General features: G+C 42.8%; 1 protein-coding gene across 2 annotated transcripts; it reads right to left on the reverse strand.

Moving 5' to 3' along the window:
- Window positions 1-6,169: 6,169 nt before the first annotated feature.
- LOC101061929 (SH3 domain-binding protein 4-like) lies at window positions 6,170-18,617 on the reverse strand. Of its 2 annotated transcripts, XM_011607674.2 has the most exons (6): window positions 18,459-18,609; window positions 17,718-17,813; window positions 14,078-14,291; window positions 11,375-13,710; window positions 8,789-8,977; window positions 6,170-6,894 (listed from the first exon to the last, which is right to left on the reverse strand). In XM_011607674.2, exons 3-6 carry the CDS (start codon window positions 14,199-14,201, stop codon window positions 6,670-6,672), a joined length of 2,874 nt encoding a protein of 957 aa, XP_011605976.2. In that variant the 5' UTR covers window positions 14,202-14,291; window positions 17,718-17,813; window positions 18,459-18,609; the 3' UTR covers window positions 6,170-6,669. The 2 variants fall into 2 exon arrangements, with proteins under 2 accessions (XP_011605976.2, XP_003961695.2); XM_003961646.3 differs by lacking the exon at window positions 17,718-17,813 and having other exon boundaries at window positions 18,459-18,617.
- Between the last annotated feature and the right edge of the window lie 483 nt (window positions 18,618-19,100).

Here is a 19,100-nt window from a genome sequence, read left to right on the forward strand (position 1 = left end):
GTTAGGGTTGGAGTTACGGTTAGGGTTAGGGTTTGACTTTAGGGTTAGCATTAGGGTTAGGGTTGGAGTTAGGGTTATTTAGGGTTAGGGTTGGAGTTAGGGTTAGGGTTAGGGTTGGAGTTAAGGTTAGGGTTAGGTTTGGAGTTAGGGTTAGCATTTAGGGTTAGCAATTAGGGTTAGGAGGTTAGGTAGGTTAGCATTAGGAGTTAGGAGTCTGGAAGTTAGGTTATGGTTGTGGTTAGGTTAGGGTTTGACTTAGGGTTAGCATTAGGGTTAGGGTTGGAGTTAGGTTAGCATTAGGGTTAGGGTTTGATTTAGGGTTAGGGTTAGCATTAGCCTTAGGGTTAGCCTTAGCATTAGGGTTAACCTTATGGTTAGGGTTGGAGTTAGGGTTAGGGTTCGCCATTAGGGTTAGCATTAGCATCTAGGGTTAACAATTATGGTTAGGGGTGGAGTTAGGGTTAGAGGTCTAATGTGCATGTGTGTGTGTCTGCGTGTGAGTGAGTGTGAGATTGAGTGAGTGTGTAAGTGAATGAGTTCCTAAAGCACACACGCGCACTTACGCGCATACACGCGCACTTACGCGCATACACGCGCACTTACGCGCATACACGCGCACACTTGCGCACATTCGCGCACACTCGAACGTAATGTTTTGAAAGCTCTAATGTGCATGTGTGTGTGTCTGTGTGTGAGTGAGTGTAAGAATGAGTGGAGAGGGTTGGGTTAGGGTTAGGTTTAGGGTTGGAGTTAGGGTTAGCATTAGGGTTAGCATTAGGGTTAGCATTAGGGTTAGGGTTAGGGCAGGGCATGGGCAAACTAAGGCCCGGGGGCCACACGCGGCCCGTTAATGTTTTAATCCGGCCCGCCAAACTTGGAAAATTAAATGAATAAACATTGTTAATGTTAAATTTTCACTGCAATTCTGGTGTTTTCCCACTAGAAAAAAGACAGTCAGGAGGAGAGTGATGGTGATATCCTGAAGGATAACAGAACTTTCAGTGCTTTAAAATAGAAATGGTTATTCTTTTTTTTTAAAAGGCACATTTTATTCATTTGATTTTTAAATGTTTTAAGACTCATTCCAAAGTCAGATATTTTGTTTGTAATGCTTCTCTTCATTTTCATTTGAAATTAAAGCACATGTTTTCTCCATATCCCAAGATGTGTATTTTTTCTCCAATGAGGTGAGGTTACCAAAGCGCTCCATCCATCCATCTGCTCCTGGTCCGGCCCCTTTGTCAAATGTTAGAACCCATTGTGGCCCCACGAATCAAATGTTTGCCCACCCCTGCACTAGACTCTAGTGGTCATGGAACTCAGGCCTCTAGTGACTAGAGCCTGAGTTCCATGACCCAACAGGGTCTTAATGACACACATGAAGCTTACTTCCAAGTTGATAAAACATGTTTTGAGTGAGCCGATCTCCTTTTTCCTTTATTCTAAATAAATACAATGTGTGCAGCATCTCTGTATGTGACGCTCAGAGCGTTACATTTTGTGGTATTCTGGACTTCTTTTATTTGCATATTAACTTTATTTACCTTAATTCAACCGGAGTCCGTCTGTTTCTCACGTCCTCCTGCTGCCCGAGTGAGTACTCAAGTATTGATACTGTGATCAGTGATCAGGTGACACAAATTAGTAAGAAATAACAGCCTGAACCTGCCCTGGGTCCAGCTCTTTTCTGGATACAAATATGAACACGAGATTAAAGCCAGACAGGTGACAAATATATTTTTTTCCTCCAACAAAATAAAGAGTAAAAAAGTGTATAGCCACCATGTTATGTAGGATCCCACTTTGAAGTTTTCACAGTCTTTACATCAATAGACTCAACACGTACAATTTTTGACTAGGGTTTAGCATTAGGGTTAGGGTTGGAGTTAGGGTTAGGTTTAGGGTTAGGGTTAGGGTTAGGGTTGGAGTTAGGGTTAGGTTTAGGGTTAGGGTTAGCATTAGGGTTAGGGTTTGATTTAGGGTTAGGGTTTGATTTAGGGTTAGCATTAGGGTTAGGGTTGGAGTTACGGTTAGGGTTAGGGTTTGACTTAGGGTTAGCATTAGGGTTAGGGTTGGAGTTACGGTTAGGGTTGGAGTTAGGGTTAGCATTAGGGTTAGGGTTGGAGTTAGGGTTAGGGTTAACATTAGCATTAGCATTAGGGTTGGAGTTAAGGTTAGGGTTAGGTTTGGAGTTAGGGTTAGGTTTAACATTAGCATTAGGGTTAGCATTAGCATTAGGGTTAGGGTTGGAGTTAAGGTTAGGGTTAGGGTTAGCATTAAGGTTAGGGTTTGACTTAGGGTTAGCATTAGGGTTAGGGTTGGGGTTAGGGTTAGGGTTTGATTTAGGGTTAGCATTAGGGTTAGGATTGGGTTGGAGTTATGGTTAGGGTTAGGGTTAGAGTTGGAGTTAGGGTTAGGGTTGGAGTTACGGTTAGGGTTAGGGTTTGACTTAGGGTTAGCATTAGGGTTAGGGTTGGAGTTACGGTTAGGGTTGGAGTTAGGGTTAGCATTAGGGTTAGGGTTGGAGTTAGGGTTAGGGTTAACATTAGCATTAGGGTTGGAGTTAAGGTTAGGGTTAGGTTTGGAGTTAGGGTTAGGTTTAACATTAGCATTAGGGTTAGCATTAGCATTAGGGTTAGGGTTGGAGTTAAGGTTAGGGTTAGGGTTAGCATTAAGGTTAGGGTTTGACTTAGGGTTAGCATTAGGGTTAGGGTTGGGGTTAGGTTTAGGGTTTGATTTAGGGTTAGCATTAGGGTTAGGATTGGGTTGGAGTTATGGTTAGGGTTAGGGTTAGAGTTGGAGTTAGGGTTAGCATTAGGGTTAGGGTTGGAGTTAGGGTTAGGGTTAACATTAGCATTAGGGTTAGCATTAGCATTAGGGTTAGGGTTTGACGTAGGGTTAGGGTTAGGTTTGGAGTTAGGTTTAGGGTTAGCATTAGGGTTAGGGTTAGCATTAAGGTGAGGATTAGGGTTGGAGTTAGTGTTAGGATTAGGGTTAGGGTTAGGGTTTGATTTAGGGTTAGCATTAGGGTTAGGGTTAGGGTTAGGGTTGGAGTTAGGGTTAGCATTAGGGTTAGGGTTTGGAGTTAGGGTTAGGGTTAACATTAGCATTAGGGTTAGTATTAGCATTAGGGTTGGAGTTAAGGTTAGGGTTAGGTTTGGAGTTAGGGTTAGGGTTAGGGTTAGGGTTAGGATTAGGGTTGGAGTTAGGGGTTAGGGTTAGCATTAGGGTTAGGGTTAGGGTTAGGGTTTGACTTAGGCTTAGCATTAGGGTTAGGGTTGGAGTTAGGGTTAGGTTTAGGGTTAGGGTTAGGGTTGGAGTTAGGGTTAGGGTTAGCATTAGGGTAGGGTTGGAGTTAGGGTTAGGGTTAGCATTAGGGTTAGGGTTAGAGTTAGGGTTAGGGTTGGAGTTAGGGTTAGCATTATGGTTAGGGTTGGAGTTAGGGTTAGCATTACGGTTAGGGTTAACATTAGCATTAGGGTTAGCATTAGCATTAGGGTTAGGGTTGGAGTTAAGGTTAGGGTTAGGGTTAGCATTAGGGTTAGGGTTAGCATTAGGGTTAGGGTTTGACTTAGGGTTAGCATTAGGGTTAGGGTTGGAGTTACGGTTAGGGTTAGGGTTTGACTTATGGTTAGCATTAGGGTTAGGGTTGGAGTTAGGGTTAGGTTTAGGGTTAGGGTTAGGGTTGGAGTTAGGGTTAGGGTTAGGGGTTCGGTTTAGCATTAGGATTAGGGTTAGGGTTAGGGTTAGGGTTTGATTTAGGGTTAGGGTTTGATTTAGGGTTAGCATTAGGGTTAGGGTTGGAGTTACGGTTAGGGTTAGGGTTTGATTTAGGGTTAGGGTTTGATTTAGGGTTAGCATTAGGGTTAGGGTTGGAGTTACGGTTAGGGTTAGGGTTTGACTTAGGGTTAGCATTAGGGTTAGGGTTGGAGTTAGGGTTAGGTTTAGGGTTAGGGTTGGAGTTAGGGTTAGGGTTAGGGTTGGAGTTAAGGTTAGGGTTAGGTTTGGAGTTATGGTTAGGGTTAGGGTTAGCATTAGGGTTGGAGTTAGGGTTAGCATTAGGGTTAGGGTTGGAGTTAGGGTTATGGTTGTGGTTAAGGTTAGGGTTTGACTTAGGGTTAGCATTAGGGTTAGGGTTGGAGTTAGGTTAGCATTAGGGTTAGGGTTTGATTTAGGGTTAGGGTTTGATTTAGGGTTAGGGTTAGCATTAGCATTAGGGTTAGCATTAGCATTAGGGTTAACATTATGGTTAGGGTTGGAGTTAGGGTTAGGGTTAGCATTAGGGTTAGCATTAGCATTAGGGTTAACATTATGGTTAGGGTTGGAGTTAGGGTTAGAGGTCTAATGTGCATGTGTGTGTGTCTGCGTGTGAGTGAGTGTGAGATTGAGTGAGTGTGTAAGTGAATGAGTTCCTAAAGCACACACGCGCACTTACGCGCATACACGCGCACTTACGCGCATACACGCGCACACTTGCGCACATTCGCGCACACTCGAACGTAATGTTTTGAAAGCTCTAATGTGCATGTGTGTGTGTGTCTGTATATGAGTGAGTGTAAGAATGAGTGGAGAGGGTTGGGTTAGGGTTAGGTTTAGGGTTGGAGTTAGGGTTAGCATTAGGGTTAGCATTAGGGTTAGCATTAGGGTTAGGGTTAGGGCAGGCATGGGCAAACTAAGGCCCGGGGGCCACACGCGGCCCGTTAAATGTTTTAATCCGGCCCGCCAAACTTGAAAAATTAAATGAATAAACATTGTTAATGTTAAATTTTCACTGCAATTCTGGTGTTTTCCCACTAGAAAAAAGACAGTCAGGAGGAGAGTGATGGTGATATCCTGAAGGATAACAGAACTTTCAGTGCTTTAAAATAGAAATGGTTATTCTTTTTTTTTTAAAAGGCACATTTTATTCATTTGATTTTAAATGTTTTAAGACTCATTCCAAAGTCAGATATTTTGTTGTAATGCTTCTCTTCATTTTCATTTGAAATTAAAGCACATGTTTTCTCCATATCCCAAGATGTGTATTTTTTCTCCAATGAGGTGAGGTTACCAAAGCGCTCCATCCATCCATCTGCTCCTGGTCCGGCCCCTTTGTCAAATGTTAGAACCCATTGTGGCCCACGAATCAAAATGTTTGCCCACCCCTGCACTAGACTCTAGTGGTCATGGAACTCAGGCTCTAGTGACTAGAGCCTGAGTTCCATGACCCAACAGGGTCTTAATGACACACATGAAGCTACTTCCAAGTTGATAAAACATGTTTTGAGTGAGCCGATCTCCTTTTTCCTTTATTCTAAATAAATACAATGTGTGCAGCATCTCTGTATGTGACGCTCAGAGCGTTACATTTTGTGGTATTCTGGACTTCTTTTATTTGCATATTAACTTTATTTACCTTAATTCAACCGGAGTCCGTCTGTTTCTCACGTCCTCCTGCTGCCCGAGTGAGTACTCAAGTATTGATACTGTGATCAGTGATCAGGTGACACAAATTAGTAAGAAATAACAGCCTGAACCTGCCCTGGGTCCAGCTCTTTTCTGGATACAAATATGAACACGAGATTAAAGCCAGACAGGTGACAAATATATTTTTTTCCTCCAACAAAATAAAGAGTAAAAAAGTGTATAGCCACCATGTTATGTAGGATCCCACTTTGAAGTTTTCACAGTCTTTACATCAATAGACTCAACACGTACAATTTTGTTTTTGGTCCAAGATTAATGGCAAGAAAGAGCGGGATTGAAGTGGGGAAGGTGGACTGGACGGGATGGAGCCGATTACTGCCCAGTATGGAGAGTGATACGTAAAACGCTGTCTTTAACAGCGGGTAAAATAAATGCGGAATCTCTAAACATGTTGACTTAGCTAGCCAGAGCTTTGGGATTTCATTTACAGTTTACAAAAGGTAAACTTTCAAAATGTTGCGGCTCCTGTTTTTTCCTATTTGTGTTGACAGGTGCCTCTTTAGGAGAAATTGACCTCCACGACATGACACAGAAACAGTCTTCAGTTGGATCTTCTGTGAAGTCCGTGGTTGCCTGAGTAATAGTGCCGACTGCTGTCTGGATGTGCGATTACTCTAAAACAGACCAAACGCCTTCTGCCACAAAGATTTGGTCTGACCTGCTTCAGCCCGTTTAAGCTGTTACAAAAAAATAAAACCTGAAATTATTCTTTAACTACTGACTTTTTATTTATGGCAAAGGGTCTCAACAACATGCTAAGCATGATTAATTGATGTGGCAGGTCTGGAGGCTAATTTTCGAGATATCTGAGAAAGACCACAGTTTCGAATGTTGAAGAAAAGTTTTTCTTATGAATATACAAATAAATACAACAGATTTGACAAAGCTAAGTATTTACAAGAATAAACATCATGATTTTGTTAAAATATGTCTATTGTGGCATTGTCCACACTGTTAAACTAAAGAATTGAACATCTTCCATAAATGTGCCATAGCAACAGTACAAAAATACATAACAATTAGAGTGTTTTATCAGCTGCATTTTAGGTGTTTGTTAGGAAAATCTGGTGGTTTTCATGTAGGCACAAGTTGTAGGAGTCTGACATCAGCAGAGCCACCGAGATGGAGGAAGTGTAAGTGTGTAACTATAAAATGCTCAAGCTGATGCGAGTAGAGGCTGGCAGGATGATTCAGGTGTGGGCTTCAAATGGCATCCTCTCCCTGAGTGGCAGGGCTGAAGGCGGAGCAGCGCAGGATCTCCAGACAGTTGACTAAGATCAGCGTCCCAGTCAGGTGCTTCCAGCGTTTGGTGATGGGATTCTTCATCTTATCCAAGCCTGTGTGCAGCTCCTGGATCACATCTCTGTAGCTGTCACCAATCTGAGAAGCCCATGTGACCAGGAAGTCGTATGCTGGCTTCCACATGGCCTACAGGAACACAGGGGGTCACATATGAGGGTGACATGTAAACAATTTCTATGGTGACCATAACTCTTATAACAAGGGATCATGAAGACAAAATGTAGAGCACAAATGTATCTGTATAGCATCAATGTATATATCGCAGAGTCTTTAGGCTACCTTACAGGCTCAGAGCTAGCTGAAACTGAATTTAAGAGCTGGAAATGGTAAAATATCTATTTCCACATCCAAATGTTAAACATTCATGTTTTGTAATGGCACGCATGTGTAAGCATGACCACATTGGTTCCATATGTGTGTGTGATTCTGGATCCCATGTTGCCCTCAGGCAACATCCCGCTTTTGACCTGTTACATCTCCACGATGCATCCTTTTGAATAAAACAGTATTTTCTAAAAGAGGCAGGTCCACAGGGAACAAATCACAATGGTTTTGCTTCTACATGGCTTTCTGTGATCCATGTTGAAGCAGTTCCTTTGCAGACCTTTTCGGTAATATGTGGGGACTATTTATCAACGCAGGACTGGTTTTCTAATGCTAAAACCTAATTAATGAACAATTGACTTGCCCAGAGGCAACAGTCTACCATCTACCAGGTTTCCTTGAGGCAATGGAATCACCAAGCAGGCATGAAATAACTGCATTACAGTAAACATGCCAATGCTGAACACCTGTGGAAGCAGCCTGCTGGTGGAGCAAAGACCGATGGAACTGTGAGTGGGCGTCTGCAGAGAACGCTGAGCAGGGCAGCATGCCCAGTGTAGCACTTGGTATAAAAATGTACCAGTGTTTCTGTTTCCTGGGGCTTAATGAAGGCCAGGACACCAGATCACAGAGAACACAGGGTGAGGCTGAAGCGTCTGTCGTGAAGCGTAAAGAACTATGAGAGTCAAAGCTTCGAAGTACAGAGGAGGTGCTATTCATGTAAACACTCCTGAAGCCTGAAAAAGAATTGTTCTTGTTCAAAGCAGGCAGTAATAAACACCCTTCCTTATTCATTTCTTTTCTTCTTCCTTGTTCTATACACCATGATGGTATAAACATTATGGTTGCTTGTAGGCAACAATCCTCCAAAACCTTAAAAGAAGCTTTATAACATTTCTTTAGCGTATCTTCATTGAGCCAATTTGACACGCAAACCCACACCATTTTAAGTAGTGTAGTTACAATCTCTCAGCGCCAGGGGGCAGGATATCACACTTTCTCAATTAAGTTGTATTTTTCCATCAACGTCACACCAAGGAGATACAGGCGCACCACAATATACAGCAGATCCCACTGTAATGGAGCAACACAACTCACAAATGAAACTATTTTACAATGGAAACTATTAAGCAATACATCATTTCTGTTTGATAGTTAGAAATGTTTATTAGTTACCTTTGTTAAACATGATGCAAATGATTTTAAAATTGTAAAGATAAAGTTTACGTAAAAACAACACACCCAAATAACGTTCAAGTCTTTATGCATTCTTGCACACTCACACATTTTATACAATGTGGACGTAGCCTTAGATACTATGTGGGGTTAAGTATCTTGCCGAGCAACGTTTATCTGACCACTGAAATTAGCATCATTAGAACGACCACACTTCCACCCAGCCGACTTTATCAAAATAATCTTTGAAGCCTTGGACCTAGAAACAATATATTATATTATAAATGTCTTTGTAGAAGCCGAACTCACAATCAAAACCAAAAATACAAAATAATAAAATAAAAACCAATGAAAAACAAAGCCCTTGGTCACACACACAATGTCACACACCTGTATGTCCACAGCACCTCGAGTGGCTCTGACTACTACTGCTGGGAGAAACTGAACTGACGGCGGTCATTTTTAATCCAGTTTAACCTGAGCAAAAGCAAACGAGGGAAAGCGATTGTGGCCAACGTACCTCTGAGTCGACCACGCCGTTCCCGTCGCGGTGTGGTGCTTCGTACGCGTCCATCTGCTGGCGTGAGACCTTGACGAGCTTCTCAGCCAGCTCCCTCCAGCGTCCGGCCACCTCCACCGCTGTGGTGAGGAGCACAAAGTCCATGACCAGCCTGGCAACGAGACCCTGACAATCCATCTTCAAAAGACCCTAAAGAGAAAAAAAGATTCAGCAAGAAACAGAAAACTCCTATGAGGAGATTTCTAAAGGCATCAAACTGAGAGGAAGGTTTGAAATGGATGTGAAAGAACATTCTGAAGGAACAGACTGTAGGACACCCAAGGGTTGCTATGCTCAGAACCAAATAAGCAACACGCTAAATGTGAAGCGCACAGCGCAATAATATTTCATTGACTGGATCGATCCAGCCTTTTAGACCGAGGTCACTTCTAGACACATGAAGAGAGTTATGTCGTGCTGTTTCAGGGAGCCATTTGCTATCACCTTTCTTTGTAAGGTATTTGCTCGCTGATATCATGGGTTATTTGGGAAAATATCCAAAGCAAACACACTGAAAGGGGAAATTGGTTCAGCAAATATTTGCTGCCGGTGGACTGGTTTGCTCTTTCAGCTTCCCAGAGGTTCCTTTTGTCTCTGAAAAAAGAAATACTTCCCTCACTAAATATAGCCAGTAATGGAACTACTGTGTTCTGAAGATGCAGCACATGCTCACCATGGAGCGTGCACCATTCCCTGTAAATGACGCTAAAATAAACTCATCCCAGAGGTGGGGAATTGTGGGTAATAAGATGGAACTGAATTGAATCGCTGTCATATTGAGTTTGTGATGAGTGGTTGTTGTTGGAGGATGGGAGAAACGTCTCTGTGTGTGTGTCTGTCTGTCTACCTGTCTGTCTGTCTGTCTGTCTGTCTACCTGTCAGTCAGGACTACAGATGTTTCCTGCCTCATTGTTCAGATTGTAAACAGGAGCTCAAACTGCGGACACAAAGGCGCCTCTAGTCAAAAGGACTTCCCTAACCATTGTGTGAGTCTTGAGGGTAGCTGTGCCTTCTCACAGAGCAAATATACGGTAACTACGGTAATGCGGTAATAACAAAAAAGAAAAAAAAGATTGATACTGTTGACATATTGCAAACTGTTGGTCCTAATAATCTGTCCCTCCATTTGTCCATTCAGCAACAGCAAAGCCACGTGCTTTCCAGAACATGTACATCATATAAGTCACTCTCAGGAATTCAGCCGAGCAAAACTTTTAACCCCAGAGGACAAAGAATATGTGAGTGTGCCGCCAAGCTGGGGGCAAAAGCTGGAGCCAACGGTGCAGCTATTTCTGTTGCACTTTGGTTAATTTAGCAGTGAGATAAGAGAGCGCAGAGGAATGACAAGCACGCCGTTTCTGTCCCAACAGGCAGAGGATGCCCGTCTGAGCGGGACAGGGGTGCTCGCCCTTCTGGAGGAGTGGTCGCCACTGCTGGGGTGGGTTCATCTCAAATGATGAGCGTCAAATCCTGTTGGAACCATGAAGATCTAAAACCGCTGCGATGGCTAATCATGTACACACACAGACCAGGTAAAGGTGCCCTGCTGTCTGATATTTTGGTGATATGTGGAAGATATATAAAGATGAAGCTCATGATGAAGCTCAATTATTATTATATGATATATATTTATCTTCCCTGCATTCAGTAAGAGATCCTGGGCTCATCTTCAAGGTCCGTATGGATGACTCTTCTTCAGGCCTCCACATCCCTGCTCTTTCAGATCATTCTTTGATGCAAAGCTACTACAGTTCAGTCAGGTTTCAGCATAAACATCAGCTTTTAAAGTCATTCCACAAGTGATTTGACTGATCAGTTGTTCAATTTGTAATATTCAACCCTCTTCACAGCATTTCTTTGGTAGTTTTTTCCCTTTCATCATTCATACTTAAGGAGACACTTTTGATCTGAAACGATAGACGTAGATTTAACCTTTGACTTGACCTGATTATATCTCTACATTATATTTGAAAGATCAGAAACTTTAGCAACAATTGTATGATGAGTCTCTTTCAAGAGTAATAGAAGAAAAAATCGAGACTAAATTGCTGGGAGTCTTCTTTTATCTATAGAAGGGTCTCAGCAACATATTAACTATAACTAGTTAATCTTGGTTAATCCACCAGGACTTTTACTCTATAATCAGCGTGCAACTGAATTCATGCTTAAGCATAAAAACAAGTCTTAGATTTGCTAAATCGCTACATGCCTTTGTCTCCCCACAACAAGAAATGTTTGGTGTAATTTACAACCAGGCTCAGCAAAAGAAAGCTACATTCTTCAAATGAATTATACTGTAGAGCCTATTTTCAGCAACCACCTCTGATTATTCTCTGTTAAATACCACGCTTTCTGGACCGTAAATAGTCATAACTATTGTTTACAAGCTCGTGTAAATTATGGCGTTTCTGACCTCTGACCAAAAATAAATAAGCATGAAACAAGTTGAAAGAGGGGAAAATGCTCCAAAAAGAGTGAAGAAGCAGAAAGTTCTAAAAGCACGCTCTCTAAAATGCCTGAACTGCTCACGTTATGTCTGGAACTTACCAGGAGGAGTTCTTTTTGGAAGGACTTCCGTTCCTTGCTCTCTGTATTGTTGCAGTCCTCCTTCAGCTTCTCCAGCACTGACGCAACCCTCTCGGGTTCACTGTCCAACTCTGTGTGACAGAAATGGGCGAGGGGCACGTCCACGTAGCCCAGGGCGTCTGCGAACGCTCGCCAGTTTCCGATGTTCTCCATAAGGATTGTTCGTACGGAGGCGTAGATGTACGTGAGGAATTTACTGGGTTTCAGAATCTGTTCCACTAACAGTGAGGTTGTGAGTTCTGGCCCACTGATGCAAATAGGCTTAATTCTGCCGATGACCAAAACATTCTTGGCATGAACAAATCCGATTTTTCCTTGATAGTATCCGATGTACCACTCTTTGGTCCACAGTTGTCCCTTTAACTTGACCTTCTCCTCACTCAGCAGAGCTACAAAGTCTCCTTTTTTGTATTCGAGCAGGTACTGGTTTTTCGTCTGACGGATGACAGTTTTGATTAACTTTCCAAATTTGATCTTGTTTATTTTCCTGTCTTGGAAAATGGGGTACTTTGTGGTTATGGCCAGAGGGGACAGGACGATCTTCCCCACCTCCTTTTTCTTCAGGAAGCGCCGCTGTATTGATGACTTGGGGCCGGTCTTGGGCGGTGGGGTCGGAGTCTGAACACAAAACTGAGCAAGTATACAATCCTGGTCGTCTTTGATTTGGATTCTTAAGGTAAAATCGGAGATGTCCTCCGTGTTGCGTGAGGCGATGACATAGACGAGCCTGCTGACCTTGCCCAGCTTCACCTGGAAGCCGCGAACCACTCGGGACTGTTCACTGGCCTTCACTTCATAGTTGGCCATGTTGGAGTAAATGCCCACATGTAGATCCTGAGGTTTGGAAATCACAAACTGGTGTTTGCCCCACAGCTGCAGCACGACTGACGGAGCAGACTCCATCTGCTTGCTAGCCTCATTTACCAGCAGCGTCTTTGGTGCACAGTCATGGCCGAACATAGCCACCACCGTCTTGAAGGATGGGTGAATGTGCTTTGGACCATACACTCCTAAGGTGATTTTTTTCAACACCTGTTCCCAAATCGTGGAGTCATACGATACGACCTGCGACTGGGCCACGACACACATGTACATGCACGGTTCCAGGTTGTCCAGACACACCTGGACCGTGTCTCCATACACATACGCCTGGATGGGAGCGTAGGGTCCCTCCTTACAATCGCTCCTCACGCACAACACGTCGGTTGTCTGCTTGGCCTCCGTTTTCACCACGACGGACACCTTCATCTCCAAGGTGATGGGGGTTTTGGTTTCCATGTTGCTGAGTTTAATCTCAACCACAGGACTCAGGGTGGTGCAACGGTCGTTGTTCAGCTGCAGCGGAGTATCAAGGAGAGCTTTGAGGGAAATCTGCTGGGTGTCCCCCAAAGCTACGTGGCCTTCAGGTATGTGAACGCTAATGTTTGTGTCTGGAAGTTCAACGTTTCCACCTGAACTGTCTAGCACGCAAGCGATGTTGGTCTCCACCGGTTGGGTTTGACCCCACCCTGGGTTCTGACCCAGTGAGTCCAAGTTGTGGCAGGATCTGGCCAGCTTGCGGTGAGTGAGCCACGCTGTACGGAAATCTTCCCTCCTTTGGAATTGCTCTGGTACTGGTGCTTTAAGGCCATTAAAAAACCCGTTGGAGGTCGACTGGTTATCAGAGTGGGACTGCAGGATGGACAGCTCGGACAAACTGTAGGAGCGTTTGCTACGGAAAAAAGGGTTGTCCCTGCTTAAGGGTTCTCCCATCCCAGCAATAGGAATGAAAGGACTCATGTTTGAAATGCAAGTGTTGGTGCTGCTGGTAGTCGTGGTTACTGAGGGTACGGCGGCGTCAAACAGAAGGAGGTCGACGGACTTCTCATTAGTGGTCCGTGAGTTCTCAGGACCCCCGTTTAGGAAAGGATTTGTTGAGGTATGACTTGTTGCAGAAGAATTTCCATTTTGGAAGGTGGCTGGCTTGAGATGAACCGCTGGCCACTCTCCGACAAAGTCAAGTTCTTTGGCTGCGTCCTCATTACATTCCCCCACCGTGTCGATCATCCCACTGTCGCTCAAGGAAGAGTCCCTGTAACTGATTGGCTGCACGTAGGCTGCAGGGATGTATCCCATCTCCGTGTTGTTATGGGCATACCACCACTCTCCTCCCGACGAGTCAAGGACAAAGAGACGGTCTCCTTTGGAGAACTTCAGGGTGGTGAAGCTTGACGGGGAATAGTCCTTAATGGCTATAACTTCCTTTGCGGTACCAAAGGAGGCCGTGGCATGAAGTTGTAAGGCACTGGGTGAAGGTGCTAAAACAAAAGGCAAACGGCAACATTAGCTGCTCCTAGTGTTTTTTTTACTTATTTATTTAATTCCTTTGATTACTGCTTCTCTTTTCACAGACGACTTATCAGGTTTTTTTTTTAAACCCCTCTGCTTTTAGTGTAAATGTAAAGATATACATTTTAAACATTAATGCAAATTAATCAACTCATTAAAAGCTTGAGCTTTATCAAAGCAAAGTACCAGTAACTAACTTAAAGTAGATAAAGTGACACTATAGGACCACGTGCTCCCGCAACATTAATAAATATATAATTTCACATTTTCTTAACATGTTCCAATTACTATACGTAAAATAAAGAATACAGGTTTGTTTTTTTCAGTTGGACTTACTTTTAACATCTGCGAGACTGGCTTCTGACACGCCTTCGCTCAGATCTATGAGCGTTCCTTCAGATTTGCAGCGTGGGAGAGAAGAGCCGTTGGTGGTAGTTGCTCTGATTCGATGGGCGGCCATGTTCAGAACTGCTGCACTCCCAACTTGTGGTTTGGTTCTTTTATTGATTATCGTGAGGAGTCCTTTGCTGTCAGCATCTTAGCATGATCTCTGAAAGGCAGAAAATAGTGGTATTTATATGTAGTCACCAATGTCCTTCAAGTTTTGGTCCTGTTACTTCATGGTTTTTTGTACACTTCAATGTTGTAAGCAAACTGTAAACTTTCCCTTCAACTCTTCAGTGTGGGTTTTTTATGGCTTTGGAGATAAGGCTTGTTGACTACGAGGCATGGCTCCCCACCACAGCGTTCTGTTATTCAGCTAGCTGTTCTCTGGCTGTATTTGATCAGCATGTATGGACACATGAAACTAGCCAATGCTGACCACACAAAGCTAGCATGGTTAGCTTTCTTTTGCCAGAATGCGGGACTGCAAAGCCGACTGCTGGTGAAAGCTCTTTGTAAATATGGTAAGAGTGTAGTCCACACACACTAATGACACCAGGCGTCACTAGTTAGAGATCACCAAATTGGCATTTTGTGTTCTGTAGCCCCCATTCTAATCAGCAATATAGAATAAGCCGTGGCATGACGGTGAATGAGCCCCATCAACATTGTGAATAATAATATGACAAAAAAAGCAGAAAGTTGCTGGCTTTGTTTGTTCAACTGTACAGTACACTGTTACTTCTCATTAAGTAACAGTGGGAAACGAATATTTGCTGTGATAACTTAGCAACTAAACAGCTACTTCTCAGCAGGAAGCGGCTGCGCAGGAAATGCCTTTGTGATAAGAGGCGGCCAGATCTCTGCTGCTCTCCCTCCCGACAGCATTTCCTTCAAAACACGGCCTCCAGTGTCGTATTCTGACTTTTTAAATCACAGTCGTCACACGCCATAAATATTACTGACTTAAATATAATAACGCCGCAAACAAAACACAATGGACATCACTTGGCATCTCAGTTGATCCTAAAAAAGCAAAAGCCTGCGTGTTTTACTTTTATTTGAGTGGTAGATCAGCATAGATCATCAGTAAAAGCTTCAAGACTAATCAAAACATTGTGTAATAATAAGTAGCTTATAGGATAATGTCTCTAAAATGAATGGTCAGTAGCGTGTTGCAAAATTACACTTTTTACTGTTCCTTTCAGAAAAGAGGTGAAAATTGAATCAGCCTCAAAGAATTCTACAATAACATTACATGAAGAATTTGCAGTGTCATGATTTAGAACGTCTCCGACCCTCAGCAACATAATTAGAGCACAGACATTAAAAGAAACAACAGATGTAGGTGTTAAAACATTTAAAAAGTCAGTACTTTGACCTTTTTTTCTTTAGAAACATAAATGTGTTCTTTTTTAAAACCTGCTCCTATTTCACAATACAAACATACAAATGTGGAAGGGGTAGAGGGATAAAGTCAGGAATGTGAGGAATGTAAAGCTCCAAATTAAACTCTATATTATTCTACGGAGCAGGACAGAAAAATAAGATAAGCCCTTCACTGTTTTGAAAAACAAAGAAAGTGATTAAAGCTCTGCTCAATCAAACGGTTACTTTAACGACATTAAGCCTGTAGAGTTCCCCATTGGCCATCTTGGAGAGGTTCTTTGCTGTGCAGGCCAGCGAACAGGAACCCGTTCACCACAACAGATCGTCCACATCTGTCCTGGAGTCCCAGCAGTGATCTGATGCACAGCACAGCAGGACTCCTGTCTCTGACAATGGCGGCTCTGCCCTCAGGCCTGACAGCCAGCCATTTCAAGTGAGCTTAAATATAGCTGGGTTTTCTACATTCACCAAAACATTCTAAAATCACAGCAGCAAAAAAAAAGCAGCTTTGCTCCATCATGGAGTCTTAAACAATAAGAAAGTCGTTTAGCTGGAACAGCAGACAGGACTAAACCGCCAAACAAGGATCCAACTCCACCTCTCCGCAAACATTGGGACACGTTGGTGCGAATGAAAATGACTAAAGAGAGACAGATGTGCAGCAGAGAGACAAAAGAATTCCAAGGGCAGAAGGCACTGACATCATATTACCGGTAGGTTTTTTATAATAAGCTGCATGCTGAGGAAGTTTGCCTGCTCTCCCAGTACAGTCTCAAGCAACCCTGGACACAATTTACTGCTTATGTAAATACGACAATATGCCCAATGTGCTACTGGTGAGCACGTCTCTACCAGTCCAGTCGGAAAGGTGAAGGGTCATGATGTTCTTAGGTGCAACCCACTCCATACTATCACTTGGGTTTAGTTTGTAGATCAAAGGAAATATATGCAGATGATAGTTCTACATATGACTTGGTAAGTGTGTTACCAGGCAGATATCAGAGATGAGCTGGACTTCTTAACCCACTGGTGTGTTTTGAGGGGCTTCATAAACCCCTCTAGGTGATATCGTGGACCAGCAAGTTCCCCTCGTAACTTGAGAACTTGTTCCATTACCCAAAGACAACGCGACGAAGTCTTCTGAGGTAAAAGGACACAGCTCAAATGATATTTTCAGACTATAAAAACATGTGTAAACCAGAATGAATTACAAATAATTCCAATTGCAACAATCTAACAACCTTTGGTATTGTTCAAATTTGCTGGAAACACAACTTGTTGATCTATCATTTACAACACAACAATCCTCTTGCATGACAAAAAAAATACACACAGCTAAGAACAGAACAAGTGCTAAAACAGTAAAAAACAAACTGTTGCACTGACTTTATGATAAGTCTGGAAGTTGAGGCCGTTCAGTCCAGAGACAGAAACGAAAGGTTTGGCAGCACAGACACAGATATAACCAGATTCCCAGTTTAGCCATTTTATCTGCTTCACTGACTGATAAAACCATGCTAACTAATCACAGGGAAACTGTGCGTACTAAAGTAATCAATCAGGAAACTCCTCTCAGCAAACTCAAATGTCTTGACAGAAATTATTTGAAATCATATAAAAGATTTTTTAATAAGGGCCTTTGTTTTGTTTTTTCCCCCAAAAAAACTTCACAAGCCAAATCCAAAGACAGAGACTTCTACTTTAATCTTTTATCACTAATTATTATAATTATTCAGGGTAAATAAGCACATTAGCAAAACTCACAAGTGGGCAAGCGGTCCAGCATATTTTCACATCACAGGGAAACGATCAAGACCAATAAAAGGTCCCACAATCACGGGAAATGACAGCTGCTGTTAATGGAGCCACCAAACCCTGCAGGACTTAACGTTCCTCAACTCCAACTGAAAGATCCATTCAAAGGACACGTAGAAAGGTTTAGCATCTCCAAATTTATCCATAAGGGAGACTTATGACCAGTAATAAATGTATTATTAGTAGCATTATTATATTGTTAGGATATATAAACTTTTATCGTAGTAGTTGAACAGGTAGTAGTTGCACTCCGATGTATTTATAACCATGTAATACAGGATTATTCCATTATGTTCATAAAAATGAAAGAGATAAAATGATAAGTAGCAGCGTTTCAGAAGCGCTGATAAGAGGAATAATAAAGAGTACGAAAGATAATTATCTTTGCCTTTTCAGTAATCCAGAAAAGATCCGTTAGGTTTACTGGGCCATTCTTGTTCCCATTTCAGAATTTCCTCGTTGGGGTTCTTTAGGCGGACTGGACCTTTTAAATAACAATGTGGAACACATTACAATGTAGCAAAGATAACAATGATGCAGTCAGAAAGAAAGACACAATAGATATCAGTGGTGTTGTGCTCCAATACCATGGCAACCAGTGTAGCCCACACAGACCACCGGTATAGGGGTGAAATCACCTTTTGTATTACAGTCCAACAGTTCTGTTATTACTAGTAATACGGTTCAGTTATTACTGTTACACATTCTGATAAGGCTGGGAACTTAAAAGGGCTGATTCAACTTTTTAATAGAGCAGATTTCTATCTTTAATGCAGCTGCACACACACACGCGCGCGCACAAACGCACGCACGCGCACTGTTCCAGTAGACTTACAGCGTGGACGACACATTCCACCCACCACCTCAAAATGGTCCAAAAACACACGACACAGAATCTGTAAAAAGCTTACAGCTGGTGGGGAGGCCGGACATTTATTCACCCACCAACGTCGCCGCAAAAGAAACAGATTTATCTCGATTTCACGAGCTGAAAAGTTGCGGCTATTTGTTCCCCGTGAAAAAGTGCTTCCAGGTGGACCAGCAGCACATTTTCTCCCACCGAGAAGACTTTGAACGCGCTGAACTGCTCCAGTCGCGCCACGAAAGACGGTTACGAACAACAGCTTACCTTGTTAGCAGGCTTTGTGCCCTCGGGAGGAGCGATAAAAGGGGGGAAAGACTTTACATCCTAAAGCCCGCTGTTGTTGTTGGACGTGGCGTATGCGCGGAGATCCACCGAGGTCTCCTGGAGGAGAGCGGGCAGCTCCGGCTGATGTCAGCGGGACAGGGAGGGGCCTCGCGGGGCCTCATAAAGACATGATGTCACTGCCTACTTCAGGTCCCAGTAGAATATCTGAACATATTTATCATTTACTCACCACACAGCGCGTCGGCTTTATAGGATTATATTTACAAAGGAAGACAGAGAATACCAACTTAAAAGGTTAAGCACAAAATAAAGAATGTGCACTTAATGAAGTAAATTAATGTAATCAACACAACATGGTATAAGATAGGTATGATAGGTATAAGATGGCCAACAGAGACCACAGGAACCTGAAGGGAGCATCGAGTACCTCGATTCCATTCCGTTCAACTTTATTTAAAAAGCTTATCAAAATCTAATTAATCCAATTTAGTTCAACTTTATTTAAATAGCCTATCCCCCTCCCCGGGGAATACGTTTTATGCAACAGTGGCAATAGAAAACTTGGTTATTTTCTTTTTAAAATAGAAAGACATTTGCTGCAGGACCTGCTTTACTGTATGT

The sequence above is a fragment of the Takifugu rubripes genome, chromosome 1, assembly GCF_901000725.2.
Source record: "Takifugu rubripes chromosome 1, fTakRub1.2, whole genome shotgun sequence".
In the NCBI taxonomy this organism is placed as follows: domain Eukaryota; kingdom Metazoa; phylum Chordata; class Actinopteri; order Tetraodontiformes; family Tetraodontidae; genus Takifugu; species Takifugu rubripes.

What these genes read in the sequence shown, in the direction of transcription:
- LOC101061929 (XM_003961646.3), bottom strand. Translation starts at nt 14,201, where the DNA reads ATGGCCGCCCATCGAATCAGAGCAACTACCACCAACGGCTCTTCTCTC. An exon ending in TCCAAAAAGAACTCCTCCTG is followed by an intron (nt 8,978 to 11,374) that starts GTAAGTTCCAGA and finishes TTTTCTCTTTAG; the next exon opens with GGTCTTTTGAAGATGGATTG. An exon ending in ACGGCGTGGTCGACTCAGAG is followed by an intron (nt 6,895 to 8,788) that starts GTACGTTGGCCA and finishes GTGTTCCTGTAG; the next exon opens with GCCATGTGGAAGCCAGCATA.